This window comes from Thermobia domestica, unplaced genomic scaffold, assembly GCF_964235325.1.
Source record: "Thermobia domestica unplaced genomic scaffold, izTheDome1.hap1.1 HAP1_SCAFFOLD_2263, whole genome shotgun sequence".
In the NCBI taxonomy this organism is placed as follows: Eukaryota; Metazoa; Arthropoda; class Insecta; order Zygentoma; family Lepismatidae; genus Thermobia; species Thermobia domestica.
In genome coordinates this window covers 1-14446 of record NW_027657963.1, presented here as the reverse complement: position 1 = coordinate 14446, position 14446 = coordinate 1, and the positions used below count along the sequence as shown (strand labels likewise).

The 14446-nt window shown below is 35.8% G+C and overlaps 1 protein-coding gene across 1 annotated transcript; it reads left to right on the top strand.

The window, feature by feature from the left end:
• The first annotated feature begins 12866 nt into the window (after positions 1-12866).
• LOC145678267 (uncharacterized) lies at positions 12867-14060 on the top strand. The gene has a single exon (XM_081748298.1). It carries the CDS (start codon positions 12867-12869, stop codon positions 14058-14060), a length of 1194 nt encoding a protein of 397 aa, XP_081604424.1.
• Positions 14061-14446: the final 386 nt, after the last annotated feature.

The following is a 14446-nucleotide window of genomic DNA, read 5'->3' as shown; positions in this document are numbered from 1 at the left end:
ACGCCCTCCTGTCCACTGACTAGGACTGGCGCAAATCCCGGAGGGATGAGGGGGACATGTTCCCTCCAATCTTGGAACTGAGGGGGACTGTCCCCTCAATAATCCGATTTGAAATGTCTTTTTCGGAAGAAATTTGATTATTTTTGTCCGATTGCCACAAAGGAACTTGAGATTAAATTGATGTCCCAAACAATAAGCCTCAAATCTGCCCACCTTCCAACATTAAACATAACTGATTCTCCACAACATTGTTTTTCAACTTCATAAATATTTTGGAAATCGCAATATATATATATATATATATATATATATATATATATATATATATATATATATATATATATATATATATATGGGAACGGTCTTACCCGTCCCCCCCAATGTTGAAGACATTTGCGCCGCTGCTGACTAGAGTTTACACTTGTAATAAAACAAGGCTGTGAAATTGTTACTAATCGGAGTTTGAATTTCTACGGTCAATTGCTCAAGCACCGCTCTGTTACAATAACGGTGTGTCTGACCTTTACGATATAAAATAGTAAAGTGTTTGTCATGGGCCAAATTACGAAGAATTTCAATTTAATTATCATATATGATTATTTCCTTGTTGAATTACAGATACTTTACAGTGGAAAATAGGTTAAAATTTGAAAGTCTCAAATCAAGGTAAAGTAGACCAACATAAAGGCGGGGGGGGGGGGGGGGAAGATGTAAAATTCTCCATATAATTAAGCTACCGTACAAACATAAAATTTCTATGAAATTACGCTTACAGTACAAATTTTATACCTATTTTCCTCACAACTTCATGGCTTGATTGTCTTGGGCTCTGAACGCTCCATATAATAGACACAAGTTTCAGAAATTATTACAATAGAAAGCCAAGGACATAAAACCCGAAGCACTCTTCGATTATTTTTACAAATTAATCCACTAATAATTTTCCTTATATAGAAATTGCCCCCATAAAAGAAAACTTTTTAAAAAATGCTAGAACACGTTCTGTTTATTTTTAATAGAATTAATGTACTGTATTTCAACTCCCTAAGTTGAACAGGTCGTGATTTATGCAATGTTTCGCAAAAATTCGGATCCCTACTCTTCCTTTAGGATATGTATGATAATGAAAACGATATAGTAACATACTAGTTGGGATTGAGCCCTAGCTATGTAAGAAAAGTCATTTAATTTGACTTTGCAATTTGGCTGTGATGATCAGTCACACAGTTACATTCAACTTTTTATATAATAATTCATATATAACAGGTAATTCAAAAATATATTTTTTTCCAATAGTCAGCTCCTCAAAAAACTAACAAGCTGTGTCTCGAAAGCCAAGTAGCAGGTACTATTTGCTATTATTACAATTACAAATATCAGTATCCAAAAGTGTCTAAAGTTCATTTTCACTTAGGTATACTCATTTCACTTAAGTAAATAGATGCAAATGAAAAAGGAAGGAAGAAAGCTGGAGGCCTTGAAACTAAAACATACACAAATTCACTATTGTTCACCAACGCACTGAACAGAGTGGGTCGGTGGGTCGTACTGGGTCGGTAGGTCAGAGTGCGTCAGTGCTTCTGAGTAGGTCGCAGTGGGTCAAGTCCTGTTGACGCATGACCCACTCACAAATCTTGACCCATTGCCCCACTCCATCTCTGGTACACATTAGCAACCACAACAATTACGTAAAAACATATAGTTATGGCTTCGAGTTAACGAGGTCACATCAAGAGCAATTCGACTTATAGAGATAAACTTCGACTCGTAGAGGATCGCAGATACGAAAGTACGAAAGTTCGAGTTACCGAGGTTTTTAAATATAATTACGAAACCTCTAATATTCAGCTTGTCAAGGTTTAAGTTTTTAACATTCGACTTTCAGAGGTTTATTTTAACATTGAATGTTATGGGGAGTTCAAGGTAATGTGAAAAAAAAATTCGAGTTATCAAGAAATTCTAATTATCGAGGTCCAACTGCACTTTGAATCATGTGACTAAAACAGTATTTGAGACCTATGAGTTGGGTGATATCAGAGGCGGATCCAGGGGGGGCGATCGGGGCAATCTCCCCCCCAGAAGAGGAAACTTTCTTATTTTATATATATATAAATAAAACCCATCCCAAAGTTTAAAACCCTTGAAAGTAGCAATATAACAACCCACCGCCCCCCCAGAAGTCGGTCCTGGATCCGCCCCTGCTTGATATAGCATTGCCCACGAGATTCGAGAAATTTCCCTGTCTCATGGGCAACAAAAACTTCCATTGACATAGGCACCACGTCCCTAATGTATAGTTGAGAATAATCTATCGAGACTAATTTGGTTTTGATACCACGTTTTATGATGCTATCGTGCGACACTTTATGATAGTTATTTAGTCGTAACCGTTTTTCGTAACCACTTGAAATTACGTTAAGTTTGAAGGAACCTTTTTTTTTCAGAACTACTATGTGTAGAGTTCTGAAATTCACATGTGCACGACAGCTGTTCTAATAGTAGGCTATCTGGTATCATCATATTGTCACAACTAACGAGTTACCTTACATTTCATTCTATTTAACATTTATAAAACTTCTGCTATTTCTTGTTTTTGAACAATACGGTTGTGTATTCTGAAAGCCGAAAATCAAACTGTCCCAGATATATATATAAAAGGACGAGTCCTGTCTTTCATCTGTCTCTATTTGCTCATTGAATTATCCCAGTGACATCTGTCGACCAAAATGTGAAAGAAAATCCCAAGTTTGTGGACACCACAGGAAGAAAAAGGGATTTTTGCTCTATTCGTTGATCTTGACTAATTGTGTCACTAACAAAGCATGAAGGAGGGGCCTTACCCTTCAATTCGTGAATGTGTCCAGCCCAGAAGAAGGGGCTTTGCTTTACCCGAAACGCTTCAGTGATTACGTCATTATGTATAAATACAGCTACTTGAGAATAGTTCCCTGTGTTTGGTTGGAAAGAGCATGTTTCAGGGGGTTTGTCAAATCAATGTCCTTTGTACAAAAAGAAAAAGAAAGAAAGAAAAAAAAAAGATGACAGACAGATAGGGGACACTTTTTCTCGGGCCGAGTTTGTTCTTGTTTGTTCTCGCTGCTTTTCTTCTGGTAAACTTTTCTGTGCTTTTTTTTCTTCACTTGATCTCAAATTGACAGCAATAGGGTTCGAAGTTGCACAAACGAGCGTCTTTTCTCCCTTTATTTTATTTCATTTTTTTTATTTTAAAAGACAAAATAGACAAAGGAAAAAAACAGGATTTGTCCACGCAAAACAAACAAATTCAACCAATGGAAATTAATAGAACACAGCAGATTTCTCCCCAAATTCAATAGACATTTAAAAGGATCGTTTTTTAGTATTCTAATAATAATAATAAAAAAAATGGCTAACAAAAGAAATGAGGAATCGAAGGCCCATTTGGAAAATTTTTGTCACATGAATCTACCACCACTGCGTTCTGTCTCATTTATATGATTCACACACAAGATTTAGTTCTCTTTACCGGTAAAATCCAGTTTCTTACAGAACTTTTATTCTAGTGCTCCTTAAGGATATATATATATATATATATATATATATATATATATATATATATATATATATAAATACTTTGCTTCCTCTAAGTTCCCTGCGGATATAAAAATATCTTGCTTTCTTCTAGCTTGAAAAAGATCTTTTGTGATATAAATAGTGCTTTTGCTTCAAGTTGTGTACATAATGAAGGAGAATGATTTTTTTTTCTTTCATCCAAACGGAAGAAAACTTCCGTATTAAACAATTGGCTAAATATATATGTTTTTCCTCTCTTTAAAGTGTGTTTTTTTGTTCTTAAGAGCTACTCTCCCAGTTCACCTTTTCCTGAACATATTGTACCTGCTTTTAGCTTAAGGTTACATTAGGCAAACAAGGCTCAGAAAACTCGGCATTTTTTTTCTCCTGTTTGTTTTTTTTAAGAACAAAAAAAAAAGTTGTATATAAAACGAGTTGAAGAAAGTATTATATAAAGTTTCTACACCGGGAAAAATATACATATATTTTAACAACAAAAAAAATAGGAAAAAAGAAAAGACTGGATTGAAATGAATCTTCATTCCAACAAAAGATGTTTCTACTTACGTCTTTAAGAATATTAATAACAATAAAATAGCTTCTTTTTATTTTATAACAATGAGATATAATAGTGCTCGATTGTTGACTCGTGAAAAAAAAAGACACAAAAGTCTTCAGAAAAATTTTAAATTATTTATTTTTTGTCTTAAAGTATCCTGACAATATACTGTCATTGTTATGGTCTCAGAAAGAAGAAATTGAAGTTTTTTTTTTTTTTAATTATGTAAAAATCTTATAAATTAGAAATGAAAGATGCAATGGAAATGAAAGTTGTAATTAGATAATCTGGGACTGCCAAGCAATTTAAGCAATTTTCCTACACACATTGTCTGACTGCTAAATGTAGGTTCAAAATAATCTATGAAAATACATCCGTCACTGATTTTTAAGCAAAACAGTTTTGAGCGACTATGCAGTAAGAGAATAAATAGCCAATAACAGGCAATTATCGTTGATGTAAAAGTCTACTACAGTGTATTCCATTTCGAGATTTATTATGTTTATTGTAACCACGAGAAGAGACGAAATTTAAATAGGATTTTTTCTTCATGCCTCGTTCATTTCATTCAAGTCTCGTCTCATTTCAGTTTTCGATGAATTGTTTCTCATCTCGTCTCGATTCTCATTCTCCTTACACCTCTTTCATTTGATTAAAGCCTCGTCTCATTTCGGTTTTCGAAGAATTATTTCTCGCTTTATTTTGTAAATTTAAATATTTGGCTCTTTGAAGTAGTCGTAGCAGGCTTTTGCACTTAGGAGATAGGAAATTCAAATGCTACATAGAAATAACAGTTAAACAATATCATTAACTGAAAAGTATATGCATATATATTACCCAGTTTCCTTAATCAATGTTCATACACAAACGAACATAAAAATCGTTCACAGCCCAGGACTACAGGGAAGTGATTTTATGAAGGTAAATATTCGTCTTATATAAAATGCAAAAGTACTGACTAAACTGGCCACTTAGAGCAGCGTTTCCCAACCTTTTTCAACTTGCGGCACACTACGGGTCTAACTTGAATTCTCGCGGCACACTCATAGGTATTATTATTATTATTATTATTATTATTATTATTATTATTATTATTATTTGTAAATAGAAAATACCGTCGTATTTGTTTTCTTTGATTACTGACCTCCTTCTCACAAAGAATAAAGCTCGATCACTGGTTTTCCTCCATCGTAAATCATTATACGTACTTTTCATTCAAATTAAAAAATAGAAAACAATTCCAATGAAATATAGAACTCAGTCTTTTAAAAAATACACTTTCTTTTTCGAAGAATGTATCCAACCTTTCACAAGGAAGATCACTAAATTACGAACGAACAAACAAATCTCTTGTACTTTTAAAACAAAATTGCGGTAATTTGTATGAGTGTTTGCTTTGTCGAAAAGATATAGAGAGATTTTAAAATTTCAAGTTACGAAATAATCTGTAACAATAAAGAAACAATAATGGTCATAACAATGATAATTAATACTTTTTTCAACATTAAAAATGAACAGATAAGTAACACAGTGTGAAACTTATAATTTATTAAGATGGTTAATATACGTCACAATTTTAAATATTAATAAAATTCTCTTTTCAAAATACAATCTATGTAGTAGTAATGTATGTACAATAATATATTACAATTACAGTATTTTTATTGTAGAGGTTCATAGTAATGTGAAATTTAAATACACATATTTCCTGTCTTGCAATTAGGTTCCTATATAATTAATAATTTTCTTTTCATTTCCTCGCGGCACACCAGCGGCCCATTCGCGGCACACCAGTGTGCCGCGGCACACCGGTTGGGAAACGCTGACTTAGAGAGATAGATAATGTAACAGAAACGTCAGTATACAATAATTCAAATATCAAACAAATACGCTCATTGGAAAATTAGAATGTGGAATTAGATGTAGAATGTAGACTGGCTTACTTTTTTTCTAATACATTTCTTAATAAATACCAACTGAAAATCACATTGTTTAAGCAGTTTAATAGTTAAGTAGTATCACATAAATAGCTTAAACTAAACAATTCGATCATATGTTTCCTCTTATCCCATACCAAAAATATAACGTCAAAAGATTCTATGAAATGGATTTTTTCCATATATTGGCAACACTGCTACCAGTCATGCATATTTAACAATTTGTAAATAAAATATGGTACTAAAACATTCAAACGACACGCACAAAGAAAAATTCGTATGTGGCGTACGTAAGAAACTTAAGTTACATGTGTAAATCCTGTAGTTTTGGACTTAACGTACAGCAAATATATAACTCAAACGCATATATAACGCATAATATATAACGTACAGGAAATATAACGTACAGTATATTTTATACGTACTTTACGTATAAGTGTTCCGAATAAACGTACTTTCCGTACAAACGAAAGAATTGTACATAAAGGTGGCAAGGATCTCACATGCAGATGAACGTATGTAACATGTAGCTGACGTATTAAACCTACGTATACGTGTGTAATATAGGGAAGACTGTTAGGTGTCAGATATCCTGCAACGGCATGATGTAACTTCTAAGCGGGTAAAAAGGACAGTACATATAGTATGTAGGATATGGATAACGTATCCTCTGTATTGATTTCTGTAGTAAACGTAAGGATACCGTATATTTGTACAAACATACCGCTGTCTGGATAACGGGGTATAATTCTCAGTGCGTTCTGTGAAGCATTCTTGTCATGCATTCTTGAAAATTAAGTAAATCAAAATAATATATAAACACAAGGGCGGATCCAAGGGGGACTATAGGGGCTATAGCCCCCTCTTGACCCTCGAGTATACACTGGATAAAATGGACTTCATTCCAGTTTTACACTGGATAAAGCGGCAAATGGTTTAGCCCCTCCCTTGATCATATCCTGGATCCGCCACTGTATAAACATAATATTATATTTGACGTCTTCTTTATCTTTATTTAATATCTATCTAGAAGAGACAGTGAAAAGGGGGCTACGAAATGAAGACGGCAATTTCAGTAGAAAGTAGAATGATAAGGGTATACGATTTGTAGGTGATATGATGCTATGTTGCAGAATCAGAAGAGAAAATCAGCAAGATGTTAGAAAACTGGAGGAAAAGCTGTGAAGAATATGGGATGAAAATACAAAAGTCATGGTGATTGGAACTAAGCGATCGGTGTCAAATATAGAGGTAGAAGAGGAGGAAATAGAACAGGTGACTAGTTTTCAATACCTAGTTATGATATGAAGTATGAAGGTGAAATAAAAGCAAGGATAGAAATGGCGAAAGAAACCTTTAGGATGAAGAAAAAATTATTTTGTGAGACTTTAAATGAAGAGCTGAGAAAAAGATCCATAAACTGTTTCGTATGGAGTATTATTCTGTATATGTCAGAAACATGGACATTAAGAGTCTTCATCCCGGCGAAATTAAAATACCTCTAATTTTACAGTAATTATGTGATATCTTCAAATACATAAAAGATAATTGAAATATGAAGCAAGAGCGCCCTAGACAATACTATTTTGCGTGAGGTACCGTTATCACAAGTCACCTAGTGGCTTTATGTTTTCAGCTGTTTAGAAACGCGAAAATAAATGCCGATTCTCAAAATGGCTCGAAATCGAAAGCAGATAAGTGATTCGTGATAACGGTTTCTCATGTAAAATGATATTGTCTAGGGCGCTCTTGTTCCACATTTCGATTATATTTTATCTGTTTGAAGATATCACATAATTACTGTAAAATTAGCGGTATTTTAATTTCGCCGGGACGAAGACTCTTAAGTAAAAATGATGAAAAACTACTGGGAGCTTTCAAAATGTGGGTGTGGAGAAGAATGGAGAGAATTAGCTGGGTCAAGCAGAAAACTAATGAGAGGGTCTTTGAAATGGTGGGGAAAAAATAATTTCAGATATTATTAAGAAGAAGGGAAACTGGTTGGGACATTGGCTAAGAAGGAGCTCTATCATAAGGAACGTGCTAGAGAGTATGGTGGCAGGAAAAACAGGGAGGGGCCGAAGTAGACTACAATTAACGCACGTTATAAAAACAGAAAAATTGTACGTGAAAACGAAGAGATGACCTGAAGACCGTGGAGCATGGGATGTTTTTAGTTGCGGCAACTGCCTTGCCAATAATAGCAGAATAGCTATGATGATGATGACCATTAAAAATCATAAAGCGATGTCCTTAAATTTCGATTTCTGGTTCTTGAAACTTGTAGTTGAGCATGAATTATCGAGCTTGTTTGTCTGTTGAAGTTCAGTGTCTGTTTTCAGCAGAGGTGTTGTATGAGACGGGGTCCCCGTGTACCAAAGACACAAGTGCTGGCCACTAGACCAGCGGAAAGGAGGGATGGCTAGAGTTATCAAGTTGTTAGCCTATAAAGTCCTTAACTTGGTTACTGTGAACAAGTTAAACACGCGACAAAGTGAATAGTAACATAAAAAAAAAAAAAAAACAGCGAAGAAAGCCTTACCTTTATCTCAGGAGAACTGAACAAACCGCATCTGACACGTTCTACGAAAAGCGAAACTTCTTTCCAAGTTAACAAAAAAACGAAAAGAAATATTTTTAACAAACCAAAACTCTCTGTTCCAATTTTCTTTTTTATCTTTTCTTTTCTTCTTCGTGTTACTGTTATCTTTTTTCATTGTTTTCTCTTGACTATGACGCAATATCGTAGACAAACTTTTCCACGAAAAATTAAAAATGTTGCGGAGTTTCACCTTCAAAGAACAAAATCTACCGAAGAACTTTTCAGTTGTTTCTTCAACTCAACACTAGTAAACAATCGAAGTCTATAAACCAATATAAATATTTATTTATTTATTTATTTCAAACCCTTAGTCCAGCGTTTCCCAACCGGTGTGCCGCGGCACACTGGTATGCTGTGAATGGACCGCTGGTGTGCCGCGAGGAATCGAGACAAAATTATTAATTTTATAGCAATCAAATTGTAAAACGTAGGGGAAAATGTATGTTTGTATTTCACATTAGTATGAACCTCTACTATGAATCTACAATTTTAAGTTTGATACCGTGTTACTGTTTTGTACATTTCTAATGTTGAAAAGAGTATTTGAAGTCATTGTGATGACCATTATTGCTTCTTTATTGTTGCAAACTATTTCGCAACTTGAAAATTTAAAATACCATTCAATCCTTTCGACAAATTACCTACATTTGTGTTTTAAAAGTAAAAGAGATTTGTTTGTACGTTCTTTATTTAGTGATCTTCCATCGTAGTAAAAGGTTGGATACAGTTTTTAAAAAGAAGCGTATTAAAAAAAAAAAAAAAAACTTGAGTCCAATATTTCATTGCAATTGTTTTCTACTTTTAAATTATAATGAAAAAAAGCATAATGATTTACTACGGGGGAAAAAAACAGTGTTCGAGCTTTCTTCTCTGTGTCAAGGAGATCAATAATCACAGAAAAAATGCCACTGTGTTTTATATTTACAAATAATATCTATAAGTGTGCCGCGAGAATCCAAGTAACACCCGTAGTGTGCCGCAAGTTGATAAAGGTTGGAAAACGTTGCCTTAGTCAATGAATGGAGATCAGAGGCATGTAAATAACTAGACAATGAAGTAAACAGGACAGAGTTGCTTTCGAACTTTTTATTTTTAGTTTATAATTTATTCCATAAGTGCATAGTATGTCAGAAAACAACTTTGCTGTATCCTTTCCGATATGTTGTCCAAATGATGGAGCAAAATTAGTGACAAGAGACAATTTTTATCAATGAAATAGACCATTATGCCCAAAATAAAGATTTACCACTTACAGCCGTCGTCTATATATCAATTAATAAATGAAGTGCTACATTTTATTATTTTGCAATATTTTCACCACTTTCTTCTGAATGTTGCTGAAGCGAAATAATACCGTTTTCTTCAAAAATTTTCGTCGTGGCAATTTCATTCGTGGAGTCATGGTGAAAAAATCGTATGGCCTTGGTATCAAAAACCGAAAAAGGGACTTCTTTGCTACCCAGCCAACTACCCATGCACTTATTTCTCTCTCGTGACTATTCCAAAGTTTGCTAGGGTCAACGAAAACTTGACCCACTAACTCACCAGCCACCATGACCCACTATGACCCACCACATATCAAAACCCATGATACCCGCCCCACCTTTCCACTGATTAAAGAGTTTACACTTGTAATAAAACAAGGCTGTGAAATTATCATTAATCGGAGCTTGAATTTCTACAGTCAGTCGTTCAAGCACCGCTCTGTTACAATATCGGTGGAACTAACCTTTACAATAGAAAATGGTAAAGTGTTTGTCGTGGGCCACATTTCGATGAATTTCAGTTTAATTATCATATACAATTATTTTCTTGTTGAATTACAGATACTTTTCAGTGGAAAATAGGATGAAATTTGAAAGTCTCAAACTAAAGTAATGTAGGCCAAAATAAAAAAAAAAAAATTAAAATTCGACTGTATCTCGAAAGCCAAGTAGTAAGTTATTTTGCTATTATTACAATTACAAATATCAATATCCAAAAGTGCCTGAAGTTCTTTTTTTTTTTTTTCACTTGGATATACTCATCTGAGGTAAGTAAATAGAAACAAATGAAAAAGGAAGAAAAATGAAGGCCTTGAAAGTAAAACGTTGACAAATTCACTAGTGTCCCGCCAGTCTTAAAAATGACCATATATTCGATGTCGCGCGAAACCTATCTCTATCTGGCAGCGTTGATTAAATTAGCACCAGCAGTACACCGATGCTACGAACATGAGTTGCGGGGATTCACAAGCGTGGATCTCCCTCCCGCCCCGCCATCACAAAATTGGTTAAAAATGGCTTAAGGTTGGTTAAAGGGACAAGTTTTGCCGATAGATGTCACTACAGTGTTCGTATATCTCTCATGTATTTTTTACCTATCACGAAAATTCACGATTTCTCTTACAAATTTCAACCTAGAGACTTCAAATTTTTACAGAAGGAACTTTATGACCTATCGAAGGCAACAATCCGTGCCGATTTTTTATTTACAATTTTCTTCATTGTTGAAATGGCTTGATTGTTGAAATGGATATCGAAACTTTTAACAAAATAACTGTTTCAACAACGAAGAAAATTCTAAATAAAAAAATCGGCACGGATTGTTGCCTTCGATAGGTTATGAAGTTCCTTCTCTAGAAATTTGAAGTCTCTAGGCTGAAACTTGTAAGAGAAATCGTGAATTTTTGTGAAAGGTAAAAAATACATCAGAGAGATACGACGAACCTAACTTCTCTTGTAGCTAGTTACTGTACTAAACTGTGATCAGGTATTGTAAACGTACTTGTGAGACCAGTACAGATACACTACTTAGAAGTATGACAGAAGATCCTCATCTTCTGGAAGGTTTTACCATAAATTTTTTCAAGGTCATTGTGGTTTCCACACACTGACCAACTGTTTCGTCGCTTTGCTTGGGCTGTACCGCTTATTCTTCACCCGTATAAATATATCTTGTGCGGTGCACACTCGTTGTTGCACCATGCATAAGCTACCAGCTTTAGTTCAAGGCCCTACAGCTAAATCCGTGGCGGATGCCAAACGAGATCCCCGAAGTAATCGGCGTAGCCGACAGTTATCGGAGGGTAGTTTAGAGTCTGTTGAGAAGAGATCCCGCTCTCGTTCTCCTACCTTTCTCAAAGGTCCAGAAGATCCAGAACCGATGCAGACCACCGCATCAAATCCTACAACGTCCACTGTTGCTATGCAACAGTCATATGCAGCCACTCTTGCTCGACCAAAGCTATATTCATTCCTTCTGACCAATTTCGATCCCAAGTATAGCAACACTCGCCATATCTTTAACCAAATCATCAAATACCTACCACGAGCCAGTATTCACCAGATTGTCTTTACCAGGGGTGGTGTTATTATCAAGTCCGAAGATGAACATTTTGGTACAACACTTCGTAATAAGGCGAGTTACGAAATTTTCGGAAAAGCTGCACAATTATCGAAGCTTCCAGATAGAATCAAGCAAAATCCTCCACCTCCCAGAACACCCATGATGTCGGTTGTTATTAGAGGAGTGCTACCGGAAATAACTGATGAAGAAGTGCTTGAGGAGTTAAAGGCTGAGGGAATTGAGGTGTCGAAATGTATTCGTATCAAAAATAATAATGGAGCAACATACATGATACGAGTTCTGACCACTTCCCAAGCTGCCATTGATACCTTGTTACAAGAGGGCGCGTTCATCTTTAAAAAGCGTCATAGAGTAGAACCATCTCGTACTAATCTACCTCTTCCAGTCCGGTGCGAGCGGTGTCAAGTATACAATCAACATGTGACTGCTAAATGTCCAAATATTGCAAAATGTGGATACTGTACTGGCAATCATGAGACCAAAGACTGTCCGAATACATTAAAACCTCCTCAATGTTCTACTTGTTCAAGTGATAAACATCCGACATATAGTTATAAATGTAAAGCTAAACCGCCAGCCAATCCGGATCATCCTGAGATGACCGTCCCGCTCCGTACCACAGATTCAACCGTGCCTGTATCGCAATCTATTACATCTCCATTAATTGTTGAAAACTTTCTTCGATACATTACCCTTATACTGCAAAATATCTTTCCTTTTCAACGTCAGCTTATTCTCGATCATGTCATTGCAGCAGCATCAGCTATCTTTCAAGTCAATCTGTATGCTACTTACTCCGGACCTTATGTTCATTTTCACATCGTACCCAAAGACACAGCAGTCTAACTCCATAACGTTGTATGTGAATATGGCTCTTACAATTCTTTTTATGAACATTCGCTCCTTAGCGTCACACCGTATACTATTTGAACAGTTACTGCTCGAGGAGAATGTCGATATCTTTCTACTGAATGAGACTGCGCTCAAACCAGCCACATATCTCCGCTTTCCTCGCTATAACTTTCTTCGCTGTGACTATGCAGACAATAATGCACGAGCCCAAGGCGGTGCTGCAATCGGAATACGCCATAAAATCATTCATAGAGATCACTCCATTGCACTCCATTACCAGTTTCCAGAGCACTTAGTAACAACAGTTTACCTACCAAATCTTGCCCTAACTGTGGCTACAATCTACGTCCGTCCCGGTCATGTCATTCCTCTTGAGTTTTTCACGTATTTGTTTCAGCAATTTCGCCACCTATTAATACTGGCTGACATTAATATCCATAGTCGTTCTGTCCGAGATAAAGAACTTTTTCTCGACCATATATCACTTAATTTACATGGACATGTTCATCATTTACCAAAACATACGCGTCCAAGCAGCCAGACGACACCTGACGTCGTTATTAGCACGGCTTCAATTGTCGATAAATGCACCATACAAATTCTTAATTGTATAGGTAGCGACCACCTTCCGATCAAAGTGCTTGTCAACAATAAAAGACAACGAGCTGAACCAAGTTTAAGAACCATCAAGATATACGACAAGGCTAACTGGGATCAGTATCGCTCTGATATAGATGTCACTCTTGCTAATTTAGCATCACCTACAACTCAATTAGACCTTGAGAACGCCGTCCATAGCATTGTAGAGGCTATAACAAGTAGCGCTGACAAACATATACCTCAATACCACGGCAAGACATATCAGCCAATGTTACCTCCACAATACTTGGCTCTCGTTCGTAAATCTCGACATTACTTTCGGGAATACGAAAGAACACGAAACCCAGAGTATTTGACACAAGCCCGTAGATGGCAACGGACGGTACATAATTATATTATTGCTCACAAACGTCTTAACTGGAGCAAAACCTGCAATCAGCTGAATACAGAATCACACCCGACGAAATATTGGAAGAAGTTTCATCTTCTAACTGGTCAGAAAGTAAGTTCCACTTATCCTCTTCTACATAACGACCAGCCTTTACATACAGACAAAGAGAAAGCAGACGTTTTCGCCACCCATCTGCAGACAGTCTTTACGCCTCCTTAAAGCATTCACCGCCGCAGTCCCAACGTTCCAGAAGAAGCAATTAACAAATTATTACAGCCTTCCGTCCATCACACTTTAGACATCAATAATCCTTTGACTAGAGACATCACTTCTGGAGATATTCATTCCGTTATTAAGCGCAAACGTAGCACTGCTCCTGGCTTCGATCAAATATCTTATAGACTTCTTAAAGAATGTTCGGCAAACTTCTTCATTTTTCTGGCCACAGTATATACCTTTATACTCCGTACTGGATACTATCCTTCCGATTGGAAGGTTTCAAAAGTTTGCATGTTTCTTAAACCGAACAAACCGCCAGATTCTGTACAATCATATCGCCCCATCCAGCTTACTTCCACCCTGGGCAAAGTCTTTGAAAAAATACT

Coding starts and splice junctions, on each gene's coding strand:
- LOC145678267 (XM_081748298.1), top strand. CDS start 12,867: ATGGCTCTTACAATTCTTTTTATGAACATTCGCTCCTTAGCGTCACAC.